Source organism: Chaetodon auriga, chromosome 16 (genome assembly GCF_051107435.1).
Source record: "Chaetodon auriga isolate fChaAug3 chromosome 16, fChaAug3.hap1, whole genome shotgun sequence".
Taxonomy (NCBI): domain Eukaryota; kingdom Metazoa; phylum Chordata; class Actinopteri; order Chaetodontiformes; family Chaetodontidae; genus Chaetodon; species Chaetodon auriga.
The window spans coordinates 3,572,466-3,597,327 of NC_135089.1; the positions used below are offsets into that span (position 1 = coordinate 3,572,466).

At 45.7% G+C, this 24,862-nt stretch overlaps 3 protein-coding genes across 3 annotated transcripts; 1 reads left to right on the forward strand and 2 right to left on the reverse strand.

Moving 5' to 3' along the window:
• Window positions 1–482: 482 nt before the first annotated feature.
• coro1a (coronin, actin binding protein, 1A) lies at window positions 483–8,887 on the reverse strand. The gene is made up of 12 exons (XM_076752633.1): window positions 8,754–8,887; window positions 8,479–8,659; window positions 7,008–7,211; window positions 5,444–5,566; window positions 5,213–5,342; window positions 4,212–4,393; window positions 3,500–3,619; window positions 2,930–3,034; window positions 2,702–2,847; window positions 2,405–2,462; window positions 2,081–2,296; window positions 483–655 (listed from the first exon to the last, which is right to left on the reverse strand). The coding sequence occupies exons 1-12, from the start codon at window positions 8,870–8,872 to the stop codon at window positions 563–565; spliced, it is 1,677 nt and encodes a 558-aa protein (XP_076608748.1). The 5' UTR covers window positions 8,873–8,887; the 3' UTR covers window positions 483–562.
• A 3,059-nt stretch (window positions 8,888–11,946) lies between these two features.
• paqr4a (progestin and adipoQ receptor family member IVa) lies at window positions 11,947–19,549 on the reverse strand. The gene is made up of 3 exons (XM_076753231.1): window positions 18,468–19,549; window positions 15,675–15,893; window positions 11,947–14,784 (listed from the first exon to the last, which is right to left on the reverse strand). The coding sequence occupies exons 1-3, from the start codon at window positions 18,751–18,753 to the stop codon at window positions 14,351–14,353; spliced, it is 939 nt and encodes a 312-aa protein (XP_076609346.1). The 5' UTR covers window positions 18,754–19,549; the 3' UTR covers window positions 11,947–14,350.
• Window positions 19,550–21,797: 2,248 nt separating this feature from the next.
• On the forward strand, window positions 21,798–24,349 carry LOC143334329 (perforin-1-like). The gene is made up of 4 exons (XM_076753084.1): window positions 21,798–22,352; window positions 22,439–22,577; window positions 22,664–22,875; window positions 23,164–24,349. The coding sequence occupies exons 1-4, from the start codon at window positions 21,820–21,822 to the stop codon at window positions 24,026–24,028; spliced, it is 1,749 nt and encodes a 582-aa protein (XP_076609199.1). The 5' UTR covers window positions 21,798–21,819; the 3' UTR covers window positions 24,029–24,349.
• Window positions 24,350–24,862: the final 513 nt, after the last annotated feature.

The window sequence follows — 24,862 nt, forward strand, 5'->3', positions numbered from 1 at the left end:
GATGAACTAATGCCTCATATTTTACATATCGTTTAGCTTTTTTTTATCATTTGTCTGTTTCTCTTCAGTCTTTGCTGTATCATCATAGTCAGAGAAAGCTGCACAAATCTTGAACCAAACGCACCTCAGTCGGCTTCAGGGAGCATCTGTTTCTCAGACGACACGTTCTTAATCGTCCACGTGACCTTTCAGGCATTTTATATTTCACATTTGTTATAGCTCATTTCGTGTTGTTTCTCATTTTGTATGAGTACAGATGATTAAACTGTGGTGGAATTCAAATGTGTATTTCACGTGTTTGAAAGAAAAGTCAGAACGGTGTTTTGAAAATACAGAGGACTTTATTTCAAACTAAAAGCATATATTAAAATAGGATTTTTCAAAACTTGATCCAACCAAATAAACAAATTCAAGCTTCAAGCCAAAGAAAAATGAAGTTTCATTTTTATCAACTGTTGTCTTAAAATCTCTCCCTTTGTCTCACTACAATCAGAAGTCACAACAGTCTTTCTTTGCTCCGCTGTTTCTCTCTTGACTTTTGCTCTTGATTCATTTTTCGTCTTTAATGCTTTGTCTCCAGCTCACTCACACGCTTGGTCAGCTCTTCTATCGCTGCTTTGAGGTCTTTCACCTCCTGTTTCAAGGACTGGACCTCCTGACGGACAGACAAAGACAGACAGGATGATGTGACGGAGTATGTTTGATCACACATATTGTAGATCTACTTAACATTTGCTGTCTCGGTTGCAGTCGTGGAACTAGTTTTCAAGCCAAAGAAAAAGAAATGGCAAAAATTTAAAGAAACTTTGAGCTGTTGATGGCAACAGTGCAAATATTTAGAGCTAATTACTGGTGGAGGAAGAATTCAGATCCTTTAGTTCAGTAAAAGAAGCCAAATATAAGTAAAAATACAAATGCATTTCAGAAAAATGTATTTAAAGGTACAATGTGTAAGAATTCACCACCTGACAAAGGTCATCCACACAAATAGGGGGCAGCATATCACCTGAGTAACTGCTAACTGCCACTCACAATACTCTGTGCTGCAGCCATCTTTGCTGCTGTTGCTACTGTTAGCTAGTTAGCTTAGCTAGCCATGCAGCTAGCTGACTCGAGTCTGGCCAGAGCGCGAGTTAACTTGGCGAATAAGCTCGTTGTAGCTTGGAAAAAGAGAGAAACTTGCAGTCAGAAGGTGTACGGTTGTATTTTTCTGTTCCATAAGGAAAACAGGTGTAAGAGTATTTTCTTCCTTGATATTTTGGTTTATTTATTAGACTAAAAAAGCTGAGAGAGCGCCTGAAATGCTGCAAACTGTTGAGTTATACAAAGTCGCATTACGAGACAGGACGGGTCGGAGCTAGCTGCTTAGCATGCTAACATGATCCCTCTCAATCATCACTTATGCCCCACGGGTGGTGTCTGTATCTGCAGACACCCTCCCTGTGCCTGTGTTTTCTTATTTCACTGTGTTTGGGACATTTCTGGGCGTCGACCTTTTGGCAGTGGATGTGTCGCCCCCAGCCGATAGCAGCGTGCGGGGTGTGAGGGCGGGACTTGTAAGCACGCATCGGACTCTGTTGTCGAGCCAGGGAGGTGGAGCCAACCTTGAATGTTGTGTTTACAAACTGCAACCAACAAATCTGACTCACCCTGCCTTTAAGGTATGAAAGGCAAAGGTAACATTACGCAGAAAAAGGACCCCTGTGAGGGTTAAATGGTTGAATAGTTTAATATTTAATCGTTATTACTGACACTCTAATGTGCGAGGAGAATGTTACTGTTGTAGATGCTTGAGGTGGAGATAGTTTTAAGTACTTTCTATACAGTATTTGTACTTTATTGTATAAAAATGCATCTTATTTTATATTTAAGTTGATCTCTGTATGTCAAACCTTATTAAAGAAAGTAACTGGCCACTAAAGCTGTGAAATAAATGAGGAGCAAAAAGTACAAAGTAGCACAAAGTGGAAAAACTCAAGTACAGGTACATTTTCTCAAATAGAGTACTTGAGTAAATGTACTGGGTTACATTCAGTCTGAACCCTGAATGTAAAATGATATTGAGCTTTAAATGTCTCACCCCGCTGCTTTCCTGGTGGCTCCCAGCAGAGGCGGTCGTGGTCTTCAGGAGACTCTTGTGGACTTTGAACTCCTTGGCTTTGGTGGTCGTTGCAAACCCGTCCTTTAGAGAGATCAGAATAGGGGGGGCATCTTTTCCTTGAAACCACTCATCGGCTTCGACCGAAGGCTCGGGGCCGATGGTGTCTGGGTACAGATCCTCCTGGAACAGATCTGACTGCACAGGCGCAAAAGGAAAAGGCGAGTTAAACACCGAAACGCACAAATTAACCTTAACCCACAAACTCATTTTGACTGGTTAAAACACATGTAGTTTATTTCGTACCTTGCGTGGCACCGTCATGACTACAGGCTCACATTTCCTCTCGTGGAGTTTGTAGAACCTGAAAGAACAAATATCCGTTTTTAAAATAGAGTTCCTGATTTCCTGTAACTGTCTTTTAACTCCTTTAAAACGCAATTTAAACTCAAGCCCAGTGTGTGGGTTTTAGTGACACCTAGTGGTGAGGTTGCAGATTTCCCAGACTTTGAATACTTCATAATATATAAAGATTATTATTATTGTAGCGTAGCTAAAAGCACTGAGCTACTTCCTGTTTTATAAAGACAGAAATGTCACCACCTGGCAATTTCACATTTGTTGACCTCCAGGCCCCTCTTGGGCATGTACCCCATCCCCTTCTGGCTCTCCTTGCTGCTGTACATGGAGAGGTAGTGGACATAAGGAGCTTCATCTGTCACCTCAAAGTAGCGGATACTGCTGTCCCCCTGTGAAGAAGACATGAACGTCAGCTGCATGCGTCCGTGTGGGTGAAACAGTCACAGGACGAGAGCATCTTCAACATCTAACCTTGCCACAGAGGTAGACGACTCCAGTGTCTGGGTCAAAAAATGGCAGAAGGACGCCGCTGCTGGTGTCCAGTTCCTGCAGGGTCAGCGGCTCTCCAAAGTTCTTCTGTGAAAAGAGGTTCAGATGCATCCGCTCAGTTATATCCAATGCATGAAAGGGCTGCTGGAGCAGACTGCAGGTAAACCATTTCACTGAGACTGAAGAGGGGTGGGAACACACTCAGTGCCGCAAACTGGCAAATATAGTAAATAACTCTCATATCAGGCACATATTATTACTGAAAATAGCCGGTTTTACATGCCTTTTATATAAAGTTCCTAAAAATCTATTAAAACTTAATTAAAAGAGCTGCTTTTATTATGTCGTATGAGGGTTTTTCTTTCTTTTCTGGTGTGAAGTGGACAGGATTGTTGCTCATGAACCAAATTAACTGAGTGCAAATAAAAACAACAAACTTAAAAATAAAATAGTCATGAATATTTAATGTTGTGGTGAAAACTGGGGGAAAGAATAAAGATCTTAGCGAAGTGAAAAGTCTTGGATTTGACCACGAGGGTTGTCGACACTCACTGGGTCCCACAGCGCCACCTGCCTCTCACTCATGCGACTGAAGCCCGTGCTGAGGATCTTCCCATCGGACACGAACACCGCCCTGACGGGCCTGGAGCCCTCATGAGGCTTCTCCTTCTCCTGCAGGTGGAGCAGAGTGGGAGACGTTACAGACAGAGCTTTGGACTTTCACATTAGAGGGTGGACGTAGAATTACTCGATCATAAATTCGATAATGCTGCTCATTAAAAATGCTCCATTTCAGCTTCACAGCTCAAGAGGATAAAATCAAATTCTTGTATTTTTGCGCTAAAATACACCAAATTGCTGCAGAAACAAATCTGTCAGCAGCGAGAAAAAAGCTCGAGAGTGAACAGTTTTCTCTCCCTGCCGTTTTATCTTATGTTCACTTAAAGAAAACACTTAACTTAATCAAACTCGCCGGTTTTCGCCTCTGTGAGAATTCATTGTCTTTTCTTGTCTTATATCTGATGAAACTGAACATCTCTGTCCACAGAAGGAGCACCTTGAAGGCATCACCTTGCACTCTTGCATAATTATATGACCCTTTTGTCTTTATTGTTCATTAATCGAGAAATAACCAGCAGGTTATCAATCGTAGTTGCAGCCTTTATCACTATTAAATATCAATCCAGATGTTTGCCGAGAAATAGAACTGCGTTGACGCTGGAACGGTGTGAGAGGGAAGGGAGGCGCAGAGGAGGAAACCTACGATGAGGACGGTGCCCTTGCGTGGGTCCAGCACCCGCAGAGTCTTGTCCTTGCAGGAGGTGAGAATCCTGGAGCCGTCCCTGTTCCAGCAGGCGCTGTAGATGAGGTCGGTGTGCACGCTGTCGAGCCTCACCACCGCCTCCCCTCGAGCCACGTTCCACAGGATCAGCACGTTATCGCAGCCTGCGTGGAGGTGGTGAAGGAGGTGAATGTGAGGACAGGTGAAAGGCCTCACTGTGGGTCATCATCAGGCAATAATCCACAGTGCAAATCAGAGCTGTGGTGTTTTCTCATGTTTAAGTCTTTTCACTGACTGTCTGCTAACCATCTAATGAAAGCTTTCCTGGAAAAAATCCTCTCATACACATGAAGTGACACGTTTGGTCTCTCCACCGTGTTTGGAATAAACAGCAGCGACAGCTGCCACGGCAATGCAGAAAAGGCATAAACAACCCTGAACTTCATTATTTTTTAATTCTCCGACAGGGACGGATTCACTGAATGATCCCTGCGTTGGAAATAACCTCACAGTGATTTATCCCTCACCTAGAAGCTGTACATCCATAAATCAAAGGTTAAGCCGACGAGATAATTCAACGCTGTTTATCCACTTATCTACTGTTGATATCAGGATATTACCATTTTCAACCACGCTGCCAAGTTCTAGTAGCTCTCAGCTGTTAATACTACTAACAGCTCTCAGCTCTTGGCAGAGTTATTGAAGATGAGTTTACTGTCTATCACCAACAGATGAAGTGGTTTTAAGGAGTCCTGAAGAGTCAACAGGAGCGCTGATGACTGTTCAGACTGAAGGAAAGTGGGTGGAGGCTGTGAGAACTTCCTGTTCAACAAAGGTGCGAGTTTCATTCAGCAATGCATCTGTGCCATATCGTACATTGACGGTGCCGTTTCCTCTTATATGCACAGAAACTGTCAGATCATGTAAAAGCGGCTCTAGCTGCAGGTGAGTCTGTGTGTTCTGCAGGTTTACGAGGGTGATACCTGCACTCAGCAGCACATTGTGGGCGGTGGGGTGCCAGCTCAGGATGCCGACACGTTTGGAGTGGCCGTCCAGCTTGACAACAGGATCTGTGAGTGGCGTGGTCAGCCCGCTGTCCGGGATCTCCCAAATCTATGAACCAAAGAGACAATTCATTGCCACATCGCAGGATAACATTACAGTCCAATGTCATGTCAGTGCAGAGTTTCCTGTTGCAGTATAGTAACACCTACCATGACACTGCAGTCCTCAGAGCTGCTGGCAATGATGTTGTCATTGTGAGGACAAAACTCGATGTCCAGGACCGGCCCTGTGTGGCCGCACACGGTGGGGTAGGACATGTCGATACGTCCCGTCTGCAGGGACAGAAACACCCATAGGGGCGGTGAATACAACTCTGAGAAAGTCATGCAAACTCATGCACAGCGTGAGAAGAAACATGGCGGCTGCAGACGGTGATGACAGCAGGTCAGGTGAGGCAACCGGTAACTGTTAGAGAGGAGATCAGGGCCAAGGAGGTGAAACATCAAGGTTCCTCCGGTAGATCACCAAAAATTCAGCATTCTTAGGCACTGTTTCAGTTCAGAGTTTCTGCGGTTGATTTATTAACGCTGACAGCAAAAAACTGAACAAGTTATTGGTTCTTAAATCAAGATGAAACAAACATGATAGCACCAATATTTATCTGAAAGCAGGATGACTGTTTCAGCGCACTGCTCTGCAATTTTACGCCCACTGGACCTTTGACTAATTCTTTTCCCCTTGGTAATTATATACTACATCTGAGATAAGACCATGAATAATGTGCTTTCTGCAGGGTTCACTGAGCAAAAATCAAGACTTTCCAAGAGTGTATGCAAATGAACACCTATTCTATGATCATACTCGGCCAAAGTATTAAAGTGTGATGGAAAACCAGAAGAAATGAACTGAATTATTTATTACATCACATTTTTGTCACTACTTCCCAGCAATATCTAACGATATTTCCTAATGATATAATTAATTAAATCTACATGACCCAGATTCAGATAAGTGGCATAAAATGGAGTCGGATTAACCAGAGAGAAATAATCAATTGATGATGTTTTTTTCTAAAATCAACACATTATGAGTTGAGCTGCTGCTGTCGCTAACAGTGCAGCTACAGAAAGGATTAAACAGCCTCCTGTGTGCGGCTTCAGTTTCTGTGCACTTTATACCAAACGTTACTGCCTTCTTTTCTGAACAAAACGCTTTTTAATGGCTTCTTTCAGAGGAAATTCAAGAATTTTCAAGACACGCAGATGCATTTTAGATTCACAAGGCAGGTGATCCTGACCGAAGCTTCATTAAGATCACATACTGTAATGAATTCACATGCTCAGGTGACCATAAACGAGGCCACAAGGTTTGCTATTTTCAGCTTTCTCAGGCACCTTCAATGCAAGTTTTGGCCACAGAACGTACTCCACAAGTTGCTTCAGAGTAACCGAGCTGAGGTCACATCCTGCCCTGACTGAGCTGACAACAAACTCCTAATATGGTGAAAACTTCTCGACAGCGAGAGAGTGACGTGTAGAAAGACTCAAAGTCGGCATCAAACTTCCTTATTCTGCTGAATGTGTGATGGCGTCTGGCAGTATTCAAATGTTTGAACATAAGCATGGCGTTAGAAAAAAAAACCACATCACACCAACGTGCATCTGAAATGATCAACACTTCCAAAAATGGTGTTATGAGAAGCAGAAGGACGAGGAGAGCCAGGGAGCAGATGCAGGTTTCTCTCTGAGCCTCTGAGTGCTTCCTGTGACCCACCTTGCTCAGGGGCAACACCATGAAGGCTCCTCCGCCGCTGGCGTCCACGATCATGGCCACAAATTTGGGGTTAACAGAGCAGAAGTTGCTGTCCCACGTCATCTGGGAGATTCGGATGTCATCGTAGCATTGGTCGGCCTTCACGGCCTGGCCAAAGACGTGACGGAACTTGCTGGTTCTCACAACCTTCCTGGACATGGTGAACTGGAGAGAAAGCAAGGGTTAATATGAGGACGGGCTCTGGGTGGAGGGCAGACTTTAAGTGTGCACCAAGCCTGAAGTAACACCCGAATAATGGAAGCAGATCTCTAACGCATTTGAACGCACGTGAGGCTGACCGTGTTAAGAGTTACCTGCAGTAATTCCCTTTATGCTTTTGGATTTCATGCAGATATAAACTGACAGGCAGAAAGCTGACGACACAGCTGAAAGACACGACAGAGGAAAGCCAAAAAAAAAAAAAGAGGAAGTAAAAGCTTTCACAACTACTTCCTCTAGTCTGTCTGTGACAGCTTCTCTGCCCCCTTCTCCTTTAATTCAGGACTCTGTGCGACGCCTAAATAATTGTGCGTGCTGAAGACGATTGTACAAGGCAGCAGGATGAAGATGACACATAACAAAGATGCTGTTGTCATCAGTTGAGCTGCACGTTTTGTTTTGGGGTTTTTTTGCCTTAAAAGGTGGATGAGCTCCACAAAGCAGCAGTTAGACCACATCCTTCAGAGTGAGCAGCAAACCACCGACCTTTCTCTGCTTCCAAACTCGCCTTTCACACACTCCTGCTCTCATTCTCACAGACATACATGCCAGCAAATGTATGTTTTACATGCAAGTTAAAACAGGTTCACTAAGAAAATGTTGAAGAGAGAAAGATAGAAAACAAAGCAAGAAGGAAATGCATCATTTAACCAAGGCAGGAATCAAAATTGCACAAGTAATGAAATTTGTGTGAAGCCTCACATCCAGTAGAATTAAAGCTGCAAAATAAACAATCCTTAGACTATTTAGCAACGGTCCCGCCAATCAAAAACCCTGAATATGTTCTGCTTTACCTCCATTTGTGGACTTGACTTCCTGAAATCTGCAGCCGCGCCTAAGATCCGACCCAGAAGCGCTTTGCAGCATGTGCATCACAAGACCTCTCTGCCTGCTTAATTTAATAATCCCTTACAGAGGGGGCTGTAATTTTATCAGGAGCCTAAATGCATGTCAATAATCTCTCTCTGCCACCGTCCCTCTCTGCCCTGATGGAAAACACTGCCTGGTACAAAGTAGGAAACAATTCACTAACTTCAAACAGAGGCTGAAGCTATATGGAGGATCAAAGACGCTACTTTCAATTCTGTCATCTTTACCTGTTGTTTACCTCTTATATAATGAATGCAGCAATTACAGATGAAATTCTATCTTCAGATGTTTTGCAGGTTTAATGAACTGTACGACAAAGTGCAGACAGACGTCGGAGGCCTACCTGGGAGTCGTGTGATTGAGCCTGAGGAGCTTCAGCGGTGCAACAAACACCCTGCCACCGAAGTGAGGACTCAGAGGAGACGGTAGGTTTAAGTACATCACAAAACTGCATGGAGGAAGTGACAGTTTCAAATGATGGTGGAAGTGGGAGGTGTCTTCTGTGACATTCGGGGGTTGAAAAACTGCGAGGACAACACAAAGGGGAAGACGGCGTCGGCTTTATGAGGCTGTTTGTGAGACTAAATCAAAGTAAACGTGAGGACAAGACATACTCACACACGGATGTGGTTCAGTCTGTTTCTGGTCACAGCGAATGGAGGCAGATTCAGGCCAGTGTTGCTCAGGTGCCTCTTAATAATTAGAACCACTGCATTTCTGAAAAGTGCAGCAATCATGAGCAGAAGCACGTCGCATGCATCGCTGAAGGGTCGATGCAGCTGCAGCGCTGTGCAGCCGATGAGACGGATGGAAAGGAGCAAAATGCTTCACGATCTGAGGCTCTTACATCTATTTGATTTGATCCCCAGATCAAACTATCATCACACTTTGACGCTCACCTTTTCTGACGCTTTGGTTTAACTCCAAGAGACACTGAAAACAGTTGGATGACGTCGTTTGTGGATGTGGTTTCAGCTTTGCAAAGGTCACTCTGAGTCACGTCAGTTTGGGCTGAGAAACCACAAAATTCATTCTCTGCCAGGTCAAGAGCAAACACCTGTCAAGGAAGGTCCAGGTTTGACCCATACTGGGGACGAGAAGTCAGGACATCTCAGCCTCTGCTGCATCAATATTGATATATATTGTTTTTACAATACATTATATTCTATTTTAATGTCCTCTGCGAGTTCAATAAGAAGCTCTAATCTCCTCCATGAAGAGGCGAGGTCTTTCTGTGAGGTCATCCAGAGGAGCCTCATTGGACACAACCTAAACATAATTCTAACTTCTCTTATTGCTTTGAAGTATTTGTGAGGACCTGATATTTATTTCCTGTCCCTTTGTCTTACTGATACTGATTCCAAAACTAAACTCAGCCGCTGACCTTAAACTAGCTTCACCTCACCTTTTCTATCGCACCGACAAGCTCCACTCCTGATTTCCTTCTTTGTACGATTTCCCTCCTGTCATTAAGGAGGTGTTTCATATACTTATACCCACACTGGCATAATGCCTTCTCCAGCTCAGGGTTGCCAGATTTCAAACCCCAAGTCTTTAAGGCAACGTTACACTAAACTTTTCTTCAGAGCAGACCGATAATAACTCGAAAAGAGGTTTTAGTCTAATTGTAATAACGTTTAACGTCATTTAGCCTCTTCAATCTTAAAGATAGCTTAAAGATAGATAATTACAAAATGTCCTCACCTTCCAGTCCTAGAACTCTCTCTCTCTCTCTCACACACACACGCACACACACACACACGTCTCAGTAAAAGAAACATGGAGGAAAGAGATGTCCTATAGGCGGTTTTAAAAATATAGACTTCAGTTTATTGCACAATCGTTGCTGGAGACTGAGGAGTGTGAGAGCCTGTCTGTTACACAGGACGCTAACGCTGGACAGAGGTGTGAGCTACAGCACAGGAACAAACTGTCGGTCTGTGTTCGTGCACATGACTCTGCGAGCACACAGACCGGGTAATGAGGCACTCTGGGGACGCCGTCGGCCCCCCGGCAGTGCAAGGGGAGAAAGTAAATTCGACAACATACAGATTTCATGCTTGTATGGGTTCTACAGGAGAGCTCATACACACACGTCACACACACATGGTCTGGAAATGTAAATAAACAACCCTGGAGAATAAGTGGAGACCAGCGCTGACAGCGTTACAACCTGTCAGTCATTTTCAGTCGCCTGCAGTGTGGCTACAGTAATGCCTGCATCAGTGCACATCAACGTCCACTAGATGGAGCCACGCTCGCTCCTTTGTCGTTTGGAAAATGCCGTGACATTGCAGATATGAAGAGACGATAACAGACAGACCCTCCAGAAAGCTCCCTCCATCCTAAAGGAAAGGGCTTGTCTCTATCTGTACACATAGACCAGTGTCGTTATTAGGATCCACAGAATAACAGTAATCATAATAATCAGTATATAACAACACAGGTAATCCATTATAAACAGGTCATGACAGGCTATCCGGCACCTGCGTTATATCAAAAAGACTGAATTTTGTTTTGTTAGCGATGTAATCATACATCGTGTCTTTTTTTTTTTTTTTCATTTAACATACAGACAAAAGGACAAAGACCAATTTTTCTGGCCAGGTTCCACTCCTGTCACATGGTTTTCAGAGAAACACCTCCCTTCCACCTTCTTTCTCCCTTCTGTCCAATCTGTTACCCAGTTCACAGCACGGACAGACTGGACAAGGAGGGCAGGTGGAGGCAGGCCGCAGTCTCGCAGCCATGTTTCAGACAGCAGAGGTCAGGTCTCGGATGTTACAGCTACTGTTATGGCACCCTGAGAAGTGGGAGACCCAGGATGTTGGAGCGAGGCCCTCCGTTACAGCGGATCAGAGAGCCGTTTCACCGAACACAGATCGACTTCACTGTTACGCATCCTTCGGCTGATAATGCATAGATAGACCAGTGGTAGTCACGAGGTATTCACATGCCCGCCAACATTCCCCACGGTGGTCGCAAATGTCTTTCCCACGTGTCTTAAAAAAAGTGGTTACATTAAATGATCAGAAGCATTCTTAGTTAGGGTCACAAAAGGTCAGACAGCTCTACGTTAGCACTGAATCCAACGTCAGTGTGGGTTTTTTTTCTGTTGTTCACATACACATGGACAAAGCTAAGCAAACACACGTCTTTGATATCAACCCGAAGCGCCGCGGCGAGCCGGGCTGAGCCGAGCCGGGCCGGGCCGAGCCGAGCCGAGCCGAGCTGAGCTGGGCCGGGCTGAGCCGGGCCGAGCTGAGCTGGGCCGAGCCGAGCCGGGCCGAGCCGAGCTGGGCCGAGCCGAGCCGAGCCGAGCCGAGCCGAGGCGGGCCGGGCCGGGCCGGGCCGAGCCGGGCCAGCATCCCTCTCTCGTAATTCGCTTTGGCTGTGAAAGAGAGCGGCAGCTTTTATGTGGCACACCATTAATCTCGTCTCTTTGTTTGTCTTGAACACACTGTGTCTGTATCAAAAATGAATCGGGGTATATCATTTGCACTGTATGTATATATAATCTACATACATGTATTTACATTATTTATATGGACTTTAAATACGTTTCTGAATTGTAATTTACTTTGATCCAAAGCCCTTTTGAGAACGATGAACAGTGCAGTTTGTTTGATAGTGATCTATTGCCTCTGATCTGTTCAATCAGCTTCCTGTAGTGGTGAACCCCTTTGAACCCCCCCCCCCCAACAACCCACACAGTCATTTCCATCCAGCTGTGGATGACTACGATGAACGACTCGCTAACGCTATGAGACTTCAGTTTCAGCTACGTTCATGCATTTTTTTTTTTCTGTTTCATTCAGTGGCCAAAAATACATTAGTTTCAGCTTTTACATTGTACCACGGTCATAGTCGGTAATGAACACTGCGTTAGTGGGAGAAGGGCGGCGGCGGCGGTGGGGGCATGTGCAGTCTGAAGCTAGCGTACGTGATGGAGACTGTGGGAAATCCTCCTTCACTGATGAGTCAGTGTGAGCACAGGAAGCAGAGGATGTGCTACACCTCAGACGCTGCTAATTTGGCAAGATGAAGTGGGGCTGACGGGATTGGCAACTAGTCAGTGGGCGGCTGCGACTGTTGGCATGGGAAACAAGTGCAATGTCATTAAGAAAGTAAGGTCCTCCTCTGGAAAACACGTCCCACTTCAGCCACTGGTCTCGAAAGAACAGTTACTCAAGAGCAGCAGCTGAGAGAACAGAGGAACACAGTGGCAAAACAATCATGAACGTTCGCACAGAGCGGATTTAACTTCCACACGACGGGAGGGCACAGGGGTTCATTCCTGTTGGAGGCCAGCTTCATAAAACACTACTGTCTAACCTCTGCTCAGCTTCAAAAAGTGCAAGTCAGGCTCTGTGAAAGAGCACAAATCCAGCTGCAGAGCAAAAGCAGCGCGTTCAAATAAGAAAGCATAAAGTGGCAATAATGTGCCCCGTCCGGTGGCAATAATGGCTGACCCTTCAAAGAACGTCAGGATCCAGAGTCAGTGCACCAGTAAACATCCAAATACATTAAAGCAGCTTTCATTCAAGCTGGAGAAAACCTAAATAACATCTTCAGAAGAGGGCTGCACCTGATTACTGTGAGCGTTACGTCAATGGCAAAGCCTGGAAGCCAATCTTTCTCTACAATATTACCGTGACTGAGGAGTCAAAAATCGCTGGGAAAAAAGTGCGTGGGGAGAAAACGAGGAGCTAATCCTCGGGATTTGCACGGTTTCAATAAAACAGAAGATTTTCTCTGACCTCTAACTCGATCTGTCAGCCAGTGATCCTGCACAGCAGAGTGTAAACTGTTCACAGAAACACAACTCTACCTGTACCAGCACATAAATACCACCGAATAAAAGCATCATAAATAAAACACACATATAGTTCATTACAGTACTTTGTGCATGTTGTGCCAACACGCAGGTCAGTTCCACCTGCAGTTTATCTAAACAGGAACTCAGAATTGCACATTGTAAGCTTATCTGTCAGTGCAGCTCGAGCCACACCAGCATCCAGATCTGATGCAAACATGTCGAGTCATTTCAGTGTAAACCTGCCTGTTCATGCACATCAGAGTGTTTTTCTACAGAACACATGTACAATTTAAACTTAAGACAACTTTAAAGTTATAAAACCTCATTTTCCATCACAGGAAACAGTGGTGACAATCGTCCTGGTTGCCTTAAACATATGAGAATAAATATGTCGGACTCTGCCGACGGGCGTCCACAAGCAAAAAGTTTGGCAAACACTTACGCAACTGAACAACGCAAATTGTAAACGTGTGCACTTTCTTACCTGATTAAAAATGCCTGAATGTCATTGGCACTGAGCTCGGGTGCAAACAAAGCCGTTAACACTGCGCGATTGATTCTAACGTGCGGTCCAAGACACCCACAGCAACCCACTGCCAACATGCTAGCACTCAGGAATGAACCCCCTCACCCATCTTCACTTTCTCATCACCTTGTGACCGAGAGGACGAATCAGACGGACGCACGAAGAAAGTGGCACGAAACAAGGAACGACGGACAGAACGAGCGGTGCGGTAAAACTCAGCTGGACGCAGTGAAAACACGAGCGCTCCGTGCCGCTCACAGTATGTACATGTAGTATAAAAATATAGGTGTGAGGGTGTCTGAGTGCGCGGCGTCTACGTGATGTGCATGAGTGGAGATATGGATGTGCTGCATAGGTAGCAACAGTGACATCTGAGAGGACTTGAGCATGTGATATCGTTTAGCCACAGACTGTCTTATCTAACCACATCGACTAATGCTCAAGTTAAACTTCTATTAGTAAGTGAAGGCTTTGAACTCAGCAGTCTCCTTTCAGCCTTCACTTTATACTGTTAAATACTCGTTAAATTTACCGTTTAAAGTATTTCCGCTTTGCTGCGCGTGCGCGTGTGTGTGTGTGTGCGTCCGTGTACACCTGTACATGTTTGCAGACAGTCAAAATGCTTGTGCGTGTTACTTGACATACTTTTGCCAGCATTCACACAAAGTACAGAGATGGACGAAGATATGAACATTCTGAGTTCGAGGGCGTGAGGTGGACGCGTGCACGGACAACATGTCGTCTCACCTCGCAGCGTCAGTTCCCCCGCATTTCCCCTCCTTCCCCTCCCCTCTCCAGACACCCCCCCTCCCCCCAGAGGTCCTTGAACCTCCCAGTGTTCGTTGTGAGGGGGGCAGGGGCTGCAGGGGGTCAGTCTGAGGGACAGTTGTAGCTGTTGATCCACAGCAGGTCGTCCAGCACGCCCCAGTGCAGGTAAAGGATGGAGCCCACCACCAGTACATGCATGATCTGGTGGCTGTTGCACCAATAGTCAAAGAGACCCGGGCGGAAGCGCTCCGGGATGCGCGTGATGTTGATGACCCCGCCCAGCACGGCCAGCGCGTCCATCGTGAGGAAGTGGCGTAGCGAGGTGGGGCTGCCGCCGCCCACGCCCACCCAGCGCAGCAGGAAGAAGGAGAAGCGGAACAGCGCCTGCCAGGCGAAGGAGCGCAGCCGGCGAACGCTGCTCCGAGCCGTGACGGCGCAGTAGATGGCGTGGCTGGACAGCAGGATGTAGACTAAGAGGGCCACAGTGCGGATGAACGGGTAGCACAGCAGCGTGCTGTAGACAATGGGCAGCGCTCCTGAGACAGGAAAACACACAGAGGAGATTCAGCACAGGGATGGAGCGAGGCGACGCCTGGTGCACGCCACAACCCCGAAGAGGTCAAACCGTCCAAACCCTGAGTGACAGCACGGCTCTCTGAGGTCAACGCTCAATTCATGATCTCTTAAAAAAACTGTAAACTTTGGGGAAATAAAAACTTGCCGATATCAGAGATGAAGGATATCCAAACAAAATAAACTCAGAAAACTCTAGAAAACTTAATTTCTTACAATATTTTCGATAACAATTATTCCTTTAGTTATCTGACAGAAAACTAAAGGAATGTTTTCATGACCATCCAATCCTTCTCTTAAGCAAAGATGACAAAAAATGTCTGATTCCAGCCTCTCAAATGTGACAATTTGCTTTTTTCCATTAATTTAGTTCACAATAAACTCAACATCTTTGGATATTGGACAGTTTTTTCAGACAAAGCCAACGATTTGAAGGCTTCCTGTTGGCCAAATCTTCAAACCAATCACAGTTAGACTTCAATCAAGTATCGACTTCTGTCAAGTCTCATGTCACAATATTAACTATGGCTGAATCATCACAATGTATGAGTGCGTACAGTGCAGAGAACTATGGCATTTTTAATAGACCAATACAGGCACAACGCAGAGATCAATAATCATTTTGGAGCTTGGATCATTGCTTGCATTGGACCAATTGACTCTGTAGTCAAATTTGTTCTGGCAAATCAATACTGGTACACCTCCAAGCAGAACACTTGCATGGTAAATCATTGACAATCAATGAAGAAAGATTCCGCCCTCAATGCAAACAGAGAAGAGACGGGCGGCTGACAGCGAGCGCAAAATGACTAACGGGGAAGAAATGTGCTGATCGTTGTACGAGGCGCCTCACCCAGCGTGTTGATCATGCAGATTCCACACACGTCGAGCTTGAGGAGGGTGTGGTAGACGGGTTCCCCTCCCTCGTGGTTCATGAAGAGGTGATAGAGCACAGAGCCCAGCTGGGGCGACAGGCAAGCCAGGAAGTGCACCACGCCCAGCCACGTCACGCTGATCTGAGACCAGGGAATGTTGAGAGGCAGCAGCACCAGGAAGCAAACCAGAGGGATGCCTGTAGAGAGGAAGGGCAGAGAAACAGAGGCAGCGCGGGCTGTTAGAGCAGGGCTCACCTGAGCTGCAGTCCAGGCTCGACATGCAAACTAACCTGAACCACGAGCGTTTAAAGGGAGAACGCCTTTGTTAGCTTGACGCACCTCTAGTTTACCTTTTGTGCAATCATTGGTCACTGTCGTCTGCGTGTAACCGCACGCTTTTGAGAGTAAACCAGCACATTTTGAAGGATTATTTAGAGTTGGGAGTTTCTTTCTGGGCGTCCAGCGATTGACAGAAATCAAGCCAAACGAAGGCATCGTGCTTACTGTGATGGATGATCTAGCTCAGGACTTTGGAGGCTCGTGGACGTTGTTTCTCAAACTGCACAGGAAAGAGTCGCTGCAGTACTCTTCCCACAATGCTGCTGAGTGTGTGCAGACACCAGCAAGAATAATGTGGAGCAGAGCGGAAACCTTCGTGATTGGCAGAAATGTATCAGAGCTTCCCTTTGAGGGAAAGACAGGGCTGCCGCTAAGCCCTTATTTTGATGCAGCGAGGGGCCAGACTGCTAATGGCCACATAGCTCCAATTTAAGTTTCTCCATCGGGGAAGGAAGAGGCGTTCGCTGCTATCTGAGCACAATCCAGACCTTGAAACTTGATCCTCTTACTACAATCATTTATCTCTGTATGGCACGCGTAATGCACTCCCCCCCCCTTTTTTTTTGCTCACTCTGCCTTTCCCAATGTCAAGGCGATCATCCCAGCCAGGTGATACAGGCCACGCCATCTACTGTAACACATCTATTTTAAGTGTGTTATCTTTGGTCCCCCCCCGCTCGCCCCGAGCCGACCGGCCGCCCTCAGCCCCTCTCTGGGTTGGGTACAGCGGCGAAGATCTCGCCTGAAGGCCGCGGGCAGGATGTTTTGACTTTACATGCAAAACAAACCAGCTCATGAAACTTCACTGAAATGTTATAACACAATAAAAAAAACAATGTTTAACAAGCACAGTTCGACATCCTGTCTTCTAAAATTGGAAAATTGGACAAAAGCTCATTGGATTAAACATCACTTCCTTATATAGGCAATGACGTTAAGGGTGCATTCGAGGTCACGTGCTCAGCTGACGTCACTGGAGGGTAATAGCGACTTCCAGGGCCACTTCCCCGATGATCACTGCTGCAGTTTGTTCTGTGACTGCTGGCAGCTGGAGAGCAGTGAAGTAATGACCTTCACAATGAGGAAGTTGTCAGATTCTCTGAAGTCGGTGAGCACACAGATGATGTACTTCAATCTGCGGCTACAAGACATATTCTGACGGCAGTAAGAGGAGGGGCAAAGGAAACAAGGCTCGCCGCCGTGTGCCACGCTACAGGCCGTCTAACTACATCAGTCTGAAAACTGAATAACGGCATGCAGATTGCTAACGAGCTGACACGTCAGTCTCACCTCTGGCTGCACAGATTAACACATTACTGCAATTAATTTTGGCTTGTGCCAACCTATTAAAAGAATGGCATACTGTTGTGTAACCAGAATATTTTGGACCAGATGAAAAAGTCACTCCTGGCTCAGCTGAAGTCTTTACGTCAAACTGCTTGTGGCAGTTAAAATACGGCCCGACGCAAAAGTGGTTTAAGGAGGTTGTGTGTGCTCGCCATCACCAGCTGGATTTCAACTTTTAAAGCGACGGAGTGCACGAGCAGCGATGGAGCAACTATTCAGATGTCACCCACTGGTTTGTGGACTAACGCTCTGAAGTCTCACATTTGGCATTTTGGCCCTCGCCATCCTGGTTCTTTGCAGCCAGAAGCCACCATACTGTGGGTGGAGCAGGGGTGGAGCGAGGGGTGGAGCGAGGGGTGGATCTTGACTCTAAATGGAACTTAATTTTCTAAATGAGCATCTTGCTGTATTGAAGAAGACTTCAAACTAGCGACTAATAAATCACGTCAGGAGTCGGTTCATTTTCTCATAAACAGCCAGTGGAAGAATGCAGGTTTAAGGCACTTCCTCATCGGCTTTACTTTTCACACCTGGAGGCTACATCCACTTCTTTCCTGCATCTAAAATGTTATTTCAGTACATAGTGAAAGTGTCTGTTATGCACACAAACGCTCCTCACACGAGGCTTTGCTGCTTTTCTTGGTCACATTTCAAAGAAAACTGATTATGAACACATGATACAGGAGATTACCTGAGGAAATATAATTAGTGACTTTCCACCACCAGTGACAGATGTGCTGGGGTTACGCCCGTCACCAAACCTGCTATCACTTTCAAACTGACTGACAGGTGTTTTAATACCTGAAAAAACAATGTCTTCAGTGTCTTAACAGGCTTATATCTTCAGTCTCAGCTGAAAAGGACATGAACTTCATCTTTTGCATCATTAAGACACATTTTTCTAACATGATAATGAATTCAGCCGAGATGCATGTGGTCAAAAATTAAGGGTTTAAGTCATGTGTGCAAGCTGTGCAGGCTTCAGCGCAGTGTCTGTCCCTGCAGGTACAGTGTCTGCAGGTTCATACTCAAAGTCACACCGGATACTGAAGTCTCACCTGCTGACTAATGCTGATTGTACTCACCGTGAGTGTATATGTTTCCAAGTTCATTGTGCAGGTAAAACAGGCTTCTGATGCAGTCCTGCACGGAGGAGATCGGCCGGTATCCCGTTAAAACGTACTTGTTAAACTGAAGATGTGGAGGTGAGCTCGCCCAGTCCAGCAGCCTGGGTCCGTTTAAAAATGCCATAGCAAACACGACCGTTAAAAGGACCCCGCCGAACAGGTAGAAAACAGACTGTACACCTATGTACACGTTCAGTAAGATTATTGCGACTAAAACCTTATGGGATACCATTTGTGTTGGCATTTGTTTAGGGTTTCTATATTGTGCTGTTAGCCTCCTAGCTTGGCGCTACAAGCTCACGTCAAGTCTCTGAGCGCTAACTTCACCCGGCGACGGTGTTATCCGCGCCGCCGCTGCTCGCTCTGAACCGCCGGTACCGGTGTGAGTGTCATCCGCAAGGCTGGAGACAGACACGGCCAGCCACGTACATGGTGCAAGCTCGGGACGGTCATTACATTTGGCATCTAGAAAATGTCTGTGCAGCACCTCAAGGCGTTGAGCGGCAGAGAAACGCTCCCCGTCATGTTAGAGCCACTTCCTCGGTAGTTAGCATTCCGGTGCAGCAGCGCAGGCTTGAACGCGTCCCGCGCAGGGATGCTGTGGGTGTCTGAGTGCGAGCCGCGCGTCCATCCAACTCCGGAGGATGCTAGCTTGATCCTTGCGGTCGGATTTGTAATAGAGGTCTAGCAGGTCATACCTTTACTTCAATGAAAGGAAACGGGCGTCATGTCCGTCTGATGCTGGCTAGCTTTCGTAATGCTGTTAAAAAACAGATGAGATCCGTGATTCTGGAGCGGAGATTTCGGGAAGGACCGCGGGCTAGCAAGCCGGGCAGTCGGCTACCGATGTCCTGTGACTTGGGGTGAAGAGGCCGGCTGACTCCAGACACACGCGGACCGCTCCGTAAAGCTTATCTTCAGTTTCTTCAACATCTCTTTTAGCCTAATATAATCCACCATTATTTCTGTCTAGCTGTATTCCTTGAAATGCGGAGTCTTCCCTGGCGGCCTCGGGTCCCCTGCATCGCCTCTACACAAATGTCAAGCCCCGTAGAATGGAAAGAAAGAAACTTCCGGTTATTATTTTCAAAATAAAACATACCTCATGAGCATACCACATTGCTCAGCTACAGAATTCACACGTTGAAATAAAGACTTCACTTGCTGGACCTTCTGTCTTGTGTTGATGTGTTTGTCCCTGGAACACTGCAGGTTCAAGTCTATATATTAGGCTTTCACACAGCGCCAGATTTTCTTTGTGGTAATTTGATTGGACTTAATTTAAGAATGTCCATTGTGTGAAAACAATATAAACTCAACATCATAAATGTAGGGACCCTCTAGAAGACAGGACCCAGGACCACAGGACACATCTGAATTGCTGGTGTATTGGCCTATTTGTCAACAAACTTGCAATTAACCAAATTACCCAAACCAACAGACACACATTGAATTCTAGGCAAGTCTGGGGCCCTAATCCAGCAGCCGACTGATAATCCAGCTTTCTCTTAAGGAAAAAGAAAAATTAACTGACATATTTAGAGATCGAATTTTATTTTGAAGGCAAAACTCGTTTAACTTCTGGTCTTATTCTACTTGACTGAGACTGGTTTCATGCTGCTTGGCTGCACTTAGCAGAGTGAGTGCCAACACAGTCAGAGCTACAGCTGCCTTCAATACAGGCGGAAATATTGCATTTACCACCTGAGCTCACACGGTAAACACAGAGAACATGTTTACCATTTCCCAGTTAAAAAACAAATATGTTCATCACAGCAACAACATGTCTTTCCTTTATGTAACAACACTATTATTGCAGATAAAAATTAAGGTCAGCCCTTCAAGATTGCCAAGGCCAAGATGTTAATACTAAGTTATGATAACATCAGAAAACAAAATTATATTATGAGATCTTGGTATGACTGTGATTCTTTGTGGAGTAAAACACTGAAAGCTGCAGGTCTATAAATGAGTCATCATCCAGACGCATGATAATTTGAGTGCAGTGCTTAATCTCATATCTCATATGCTTCGTGTCGGTTGACTTCTAATTTCAACAGAATATGGGTCCGTTTTGTTAAATTATTACCATACAAAAGCAATAGATGCACTTGGATTAAGAAGTTTCCAAGGGGCACTTGAAGGCAGCACATCATACCTGTAATCCTCCAGTGGAAGAGGTATGTTGAGGGGCTGGATGACGCACACCACCTCCACCTCTCCCCCCTCTGTCCTTCCTGGACCTTTATGACATGCAGCAACGCCTCTGCGGGACTGTGACAGACAACACCCCCTCTAGTCTGGACAAGCCACAAGTCACATGTTCATGAGATGTGGTGAAGAATGACTCCCTCTGCAGAGAGTGGAGGTGAGAAGTGAAGAACACAGCAGTGTTTTCTGACAATGCTTTCACATTCTACACGCTTCATGTATGTTTCAGTTAGCTTGTCTTCTGTTCGCAGTGCTGGTTTATACAGCTCCTTTGTACTAATAAAATGTTTTTAATGTATGAACTGACGCATTAATTTCTCTTTTTTTCTCGTTTCTTCTCAGTTCATTTCAAATACTTTACCTTCTCTGTATTAAATAAATGATGTGACTTTAGTTTCACACTAAAATCTTCTCATATAAAACAGCAGAAATCATGTGATGTTGCTGAGAACAAACAGTCAAACCACATGTTTTTTCCAGGCGTTGTGTTGAAGACCACTGTCACCTCAGGACCCAATCACATCCCGCCCTGCTCGTCTTTAAAAACACGAAGAGCCGATACTGATTCCCACAGTCAGATTCGCTGACGCGGCATGAACACACAAGACAAAGGTGAGCCTATGCTGATCTGCTTCTTTTGAAATATTCTCAAATTTTATTTGAAAATACATAACAATGGACTTCATAATATATAACAACAACAATCATAATAACGATAATAATGATAATATACACCCACAGTGTTACAAAGTGACTCACAATAAGAAGACAACGACCAAAAAGGTAAATAAATCCAAAACGAGTGTTTCAGCTCGTCTTCAGGTTTGTACCAGGATTTAGAGATGCAACTAAAAGTACTTCAGACAGAAGGTTTGCAGCCATGTAAAATACTACGTTTAAAAACCAAGGGGGAAAATAGTCGGGAGGGGAGGTGGATGAGTTTGAAAGTGCTGCAAAGTGACTGAATATGGTGTTAATCTTAATCACTATTTACTGTGGTGGTGTTTTAATGAACGGCCTCACTTGCTCGTGTTTGTTCAACTCAAATGTTTCGTTTTCAGGATAAAACATCCGTTTGCAGTCATCACCGAACAGCAACATGCTTCTGCTGAATATTTGCGTCCATGCTGCTCTCATGCTGTCCCTCCCTCAGTGGACGTATCAATCATGCACAGACGGGACACCCAGACAGTGCCTGGATGCAGAATTTGCTCCCGGTACCAATTTGGCTGGGGAAGGCTTCGACATCGTCAAAATGGAACGTAAGGGGGCCTTCGTGATCGACATGAATCAGTGGAAACGCAAGGACAAGTCTTGCACCCTGTGCAGCAACCCCTACCTGGAGAACAAAAAGCAGAAGCTCCCCCTGTCAGTGGTGGACTGGAGGCCAAATCAGTCCTGCAACACGAGAGTGGCCAGTAAACTCCACCGATCCAGTGAGGCTCTGGTCAGTTCCAGCACCTCGACTGTCGAAAACAACTGGGGCGTCAATCTAGATCTTAAAGTAGGAAATAGAGGCGGCTCTTTGATGCTGGCTGGCACCCATTCTAAACTGGCTGACTACTCCATGGACAAAACCAAGAATGACAAGTTCAGCTTCACGAGCAACAGCATGTCCTGCGAGTACTACAGGTAAGAAGACGAGGACGGGGGTGAAGGTAAATGCAATACTGTTATACACTTGTTTCAGTCTGTCTTTCATTGTCGGTGTCTCACAGCTACCGAGTGTCCGTCACTCCCAAGTTGCACAAAGAATTTCGGAAAGCAGTGAAACAGCTCCCCAAAATCTACAGCCCCGAAAACAAGCAACGATTTTACAAACTGATTGACAACTTTGGCACCCATTACATCACCAAGGTGAACCCAGATGCTTTGACCAAAAATGAACATTATCAACAAATTCAAGCATTACTGAAATCACACAAGATGTTCAATCATTGCAGGTGAAGTTGGGAGGACGTGTTCAGTCTGTGACCAGCATCAGGCAGTGCCAGGCCAGCCTGCAGGGCCTCAGCGTGGAGGAAGTGCAGATGTGCCTGGAAGTTGAGGCGTCCGCCAGCGTCAAGGTGGCAATTAAGACTCAATTTAAACACTGCAAGAAGGACATTGACAAGATGGAGAGTAAGACATCGTTCTCCAGCCTCTTCAACGACAGGTGAGGAACATTTTCTCATATATTTGGTCACATTTTCGATTTATTTGCCCTCCTGACTTACTATTCTCAACACCGGAAAGGCCAAACATTGGGCGACTTAAAGACCTGAACTGAAATATATCAGATTTCAAGTTGTCCCTCCAAATGCAAGACCCACAATATGTGCAAACCAATGGTGTAAGACTTTCGAAATCAATGGCAATATTGATTTCAATTATACTAAACAAACTCACTGAAAGTTAGACCCTTAGTCTGGCTCAGCTTTCTAAGCGACTCTCTCCTCTTCAGGTTCACAGAGATAAAGGGGGGTCACACCACAGAACCAGACCTTCTCTTCTCTGCCGACAAAGATCCATCGGCCTACAAGGAATGGCTGAACACACTGCCACTGAATCCAGACATCGTCTCGTATTCCCTGGACTCACTCCATGAGTTGTTACCTACTGACAACCCCCTCAGGAAAAATCTGCGCTCGGCCATCAGCCATTACATCCTGGAGAAAGGCCTGTGGAAGAACTGCAGTGAGCGCTGTCAGGCCGGCATCAAGAGCGACTCGAGGGATCACTGCGTCTGCCAATGCCACAATGACCCGGGTGTAAACCACGACTGCTGCCCGACCCGTAAGGGCATGGCACGCGTCATCATAACTGTGCAGCGGGCCTCTGGTCTGTGGGGAGACTACACCACAGCCACAGATGGATACGTGAAGGTGTCCTTCAACGGGATGATGGTCCGGCGATCTCCTGTCATTCCAAACAACAACAACCCACACTGGGCCATGGTCGTCGACCTGGGCCCCCAGGATTTGTCCGCGGGCAGCAAAGTGAGATTTGAAGTGTGGGATGAGGACAACAAGTGGGACGACGACCTGCTGGGAAAATGCGAGCAAGCACTGTCTGCTGGAGTGAAGGAAGATCTCTGTAACCTGCGGCGCGGCAAGCTGTTCTACAAGTGGGAGGTGAAATGTGCTCCGAGTCTGAGCGGAGATTCATGCATGGACTACAAACCCTCGCCCATGAGTCAAAGTCTGCAGAGGCTGTATGTGTCCCGCCATGCCCACCCTGTTCCAAAGGCCATCCTGTTAGAGATGGGTGTGTTTGTGGATGAAACCAGCTCACAGAGAAACCAGAGTCAACAGTCTGATGGGATATAACACCCATGTTTGCTTTGCAGCTGCTTATATTCGAGGTATTTGGAACATTTTTGCACTGATGACGTTAAATCAAGCAACAAGCATTAACCACAACTGCCGTCTCTTATTAAATCTAAAACCACAAAACATCAGTTAGGGAAGAACCGATGTGTCAAGAAAGTGACTGCAGCTCTGCATTAAGGTCTGCATGCAATGAAAGTCAAATGAGATTTGACAGAAGTGTGTTTCTTTGTCTCCACATTTGCATCATAGTGCTGATTATACTGCAGACCCCCTCCTGGTCTTTAGCAGGACAGCAAAGCACATTCAGTTGATCACCTGAAAGCCCCCCACTCGTCGAAATGCGTGTTTGACTCAGTGCAGCTTTGACTCACAACTCTCTTTTCTACCGGCTGTTTCATCCGTGTTTAATTCATGAGCATTTTATTGTTTCTGTGCAGGCTTTTGAAACACGTGCTGGTGTGTTTCAAACATTTTAATCACGTTACTGCCTCGCTGATTTTTGACGTGATGTTTGACTCAATTCTAAACAGAGAAGTGAAGAATAGAACATTAAAGCTTCATGTCTAGATGACACGTCGAGTCCGTTACACATGTATTGCCGTCATGTTAGAAATGTCGAGAGTGAGGTAGTTTCTCCTCCACGTGCGCTGTTTATTTAATGCTGCTTTACATAGATTTTTAACGTGTGAATCCATTTCACTTTTCATTCGTTGTTTTCTTGTTATCTGCAGTTTGAATGCCCCTTTCTCTGTTCATTTCAGCTCTGTTAAAATCTCCATCTGGGATTTACCTTCAAGTATTCTTCAATAAATGTCATATTCCTATGGCTGT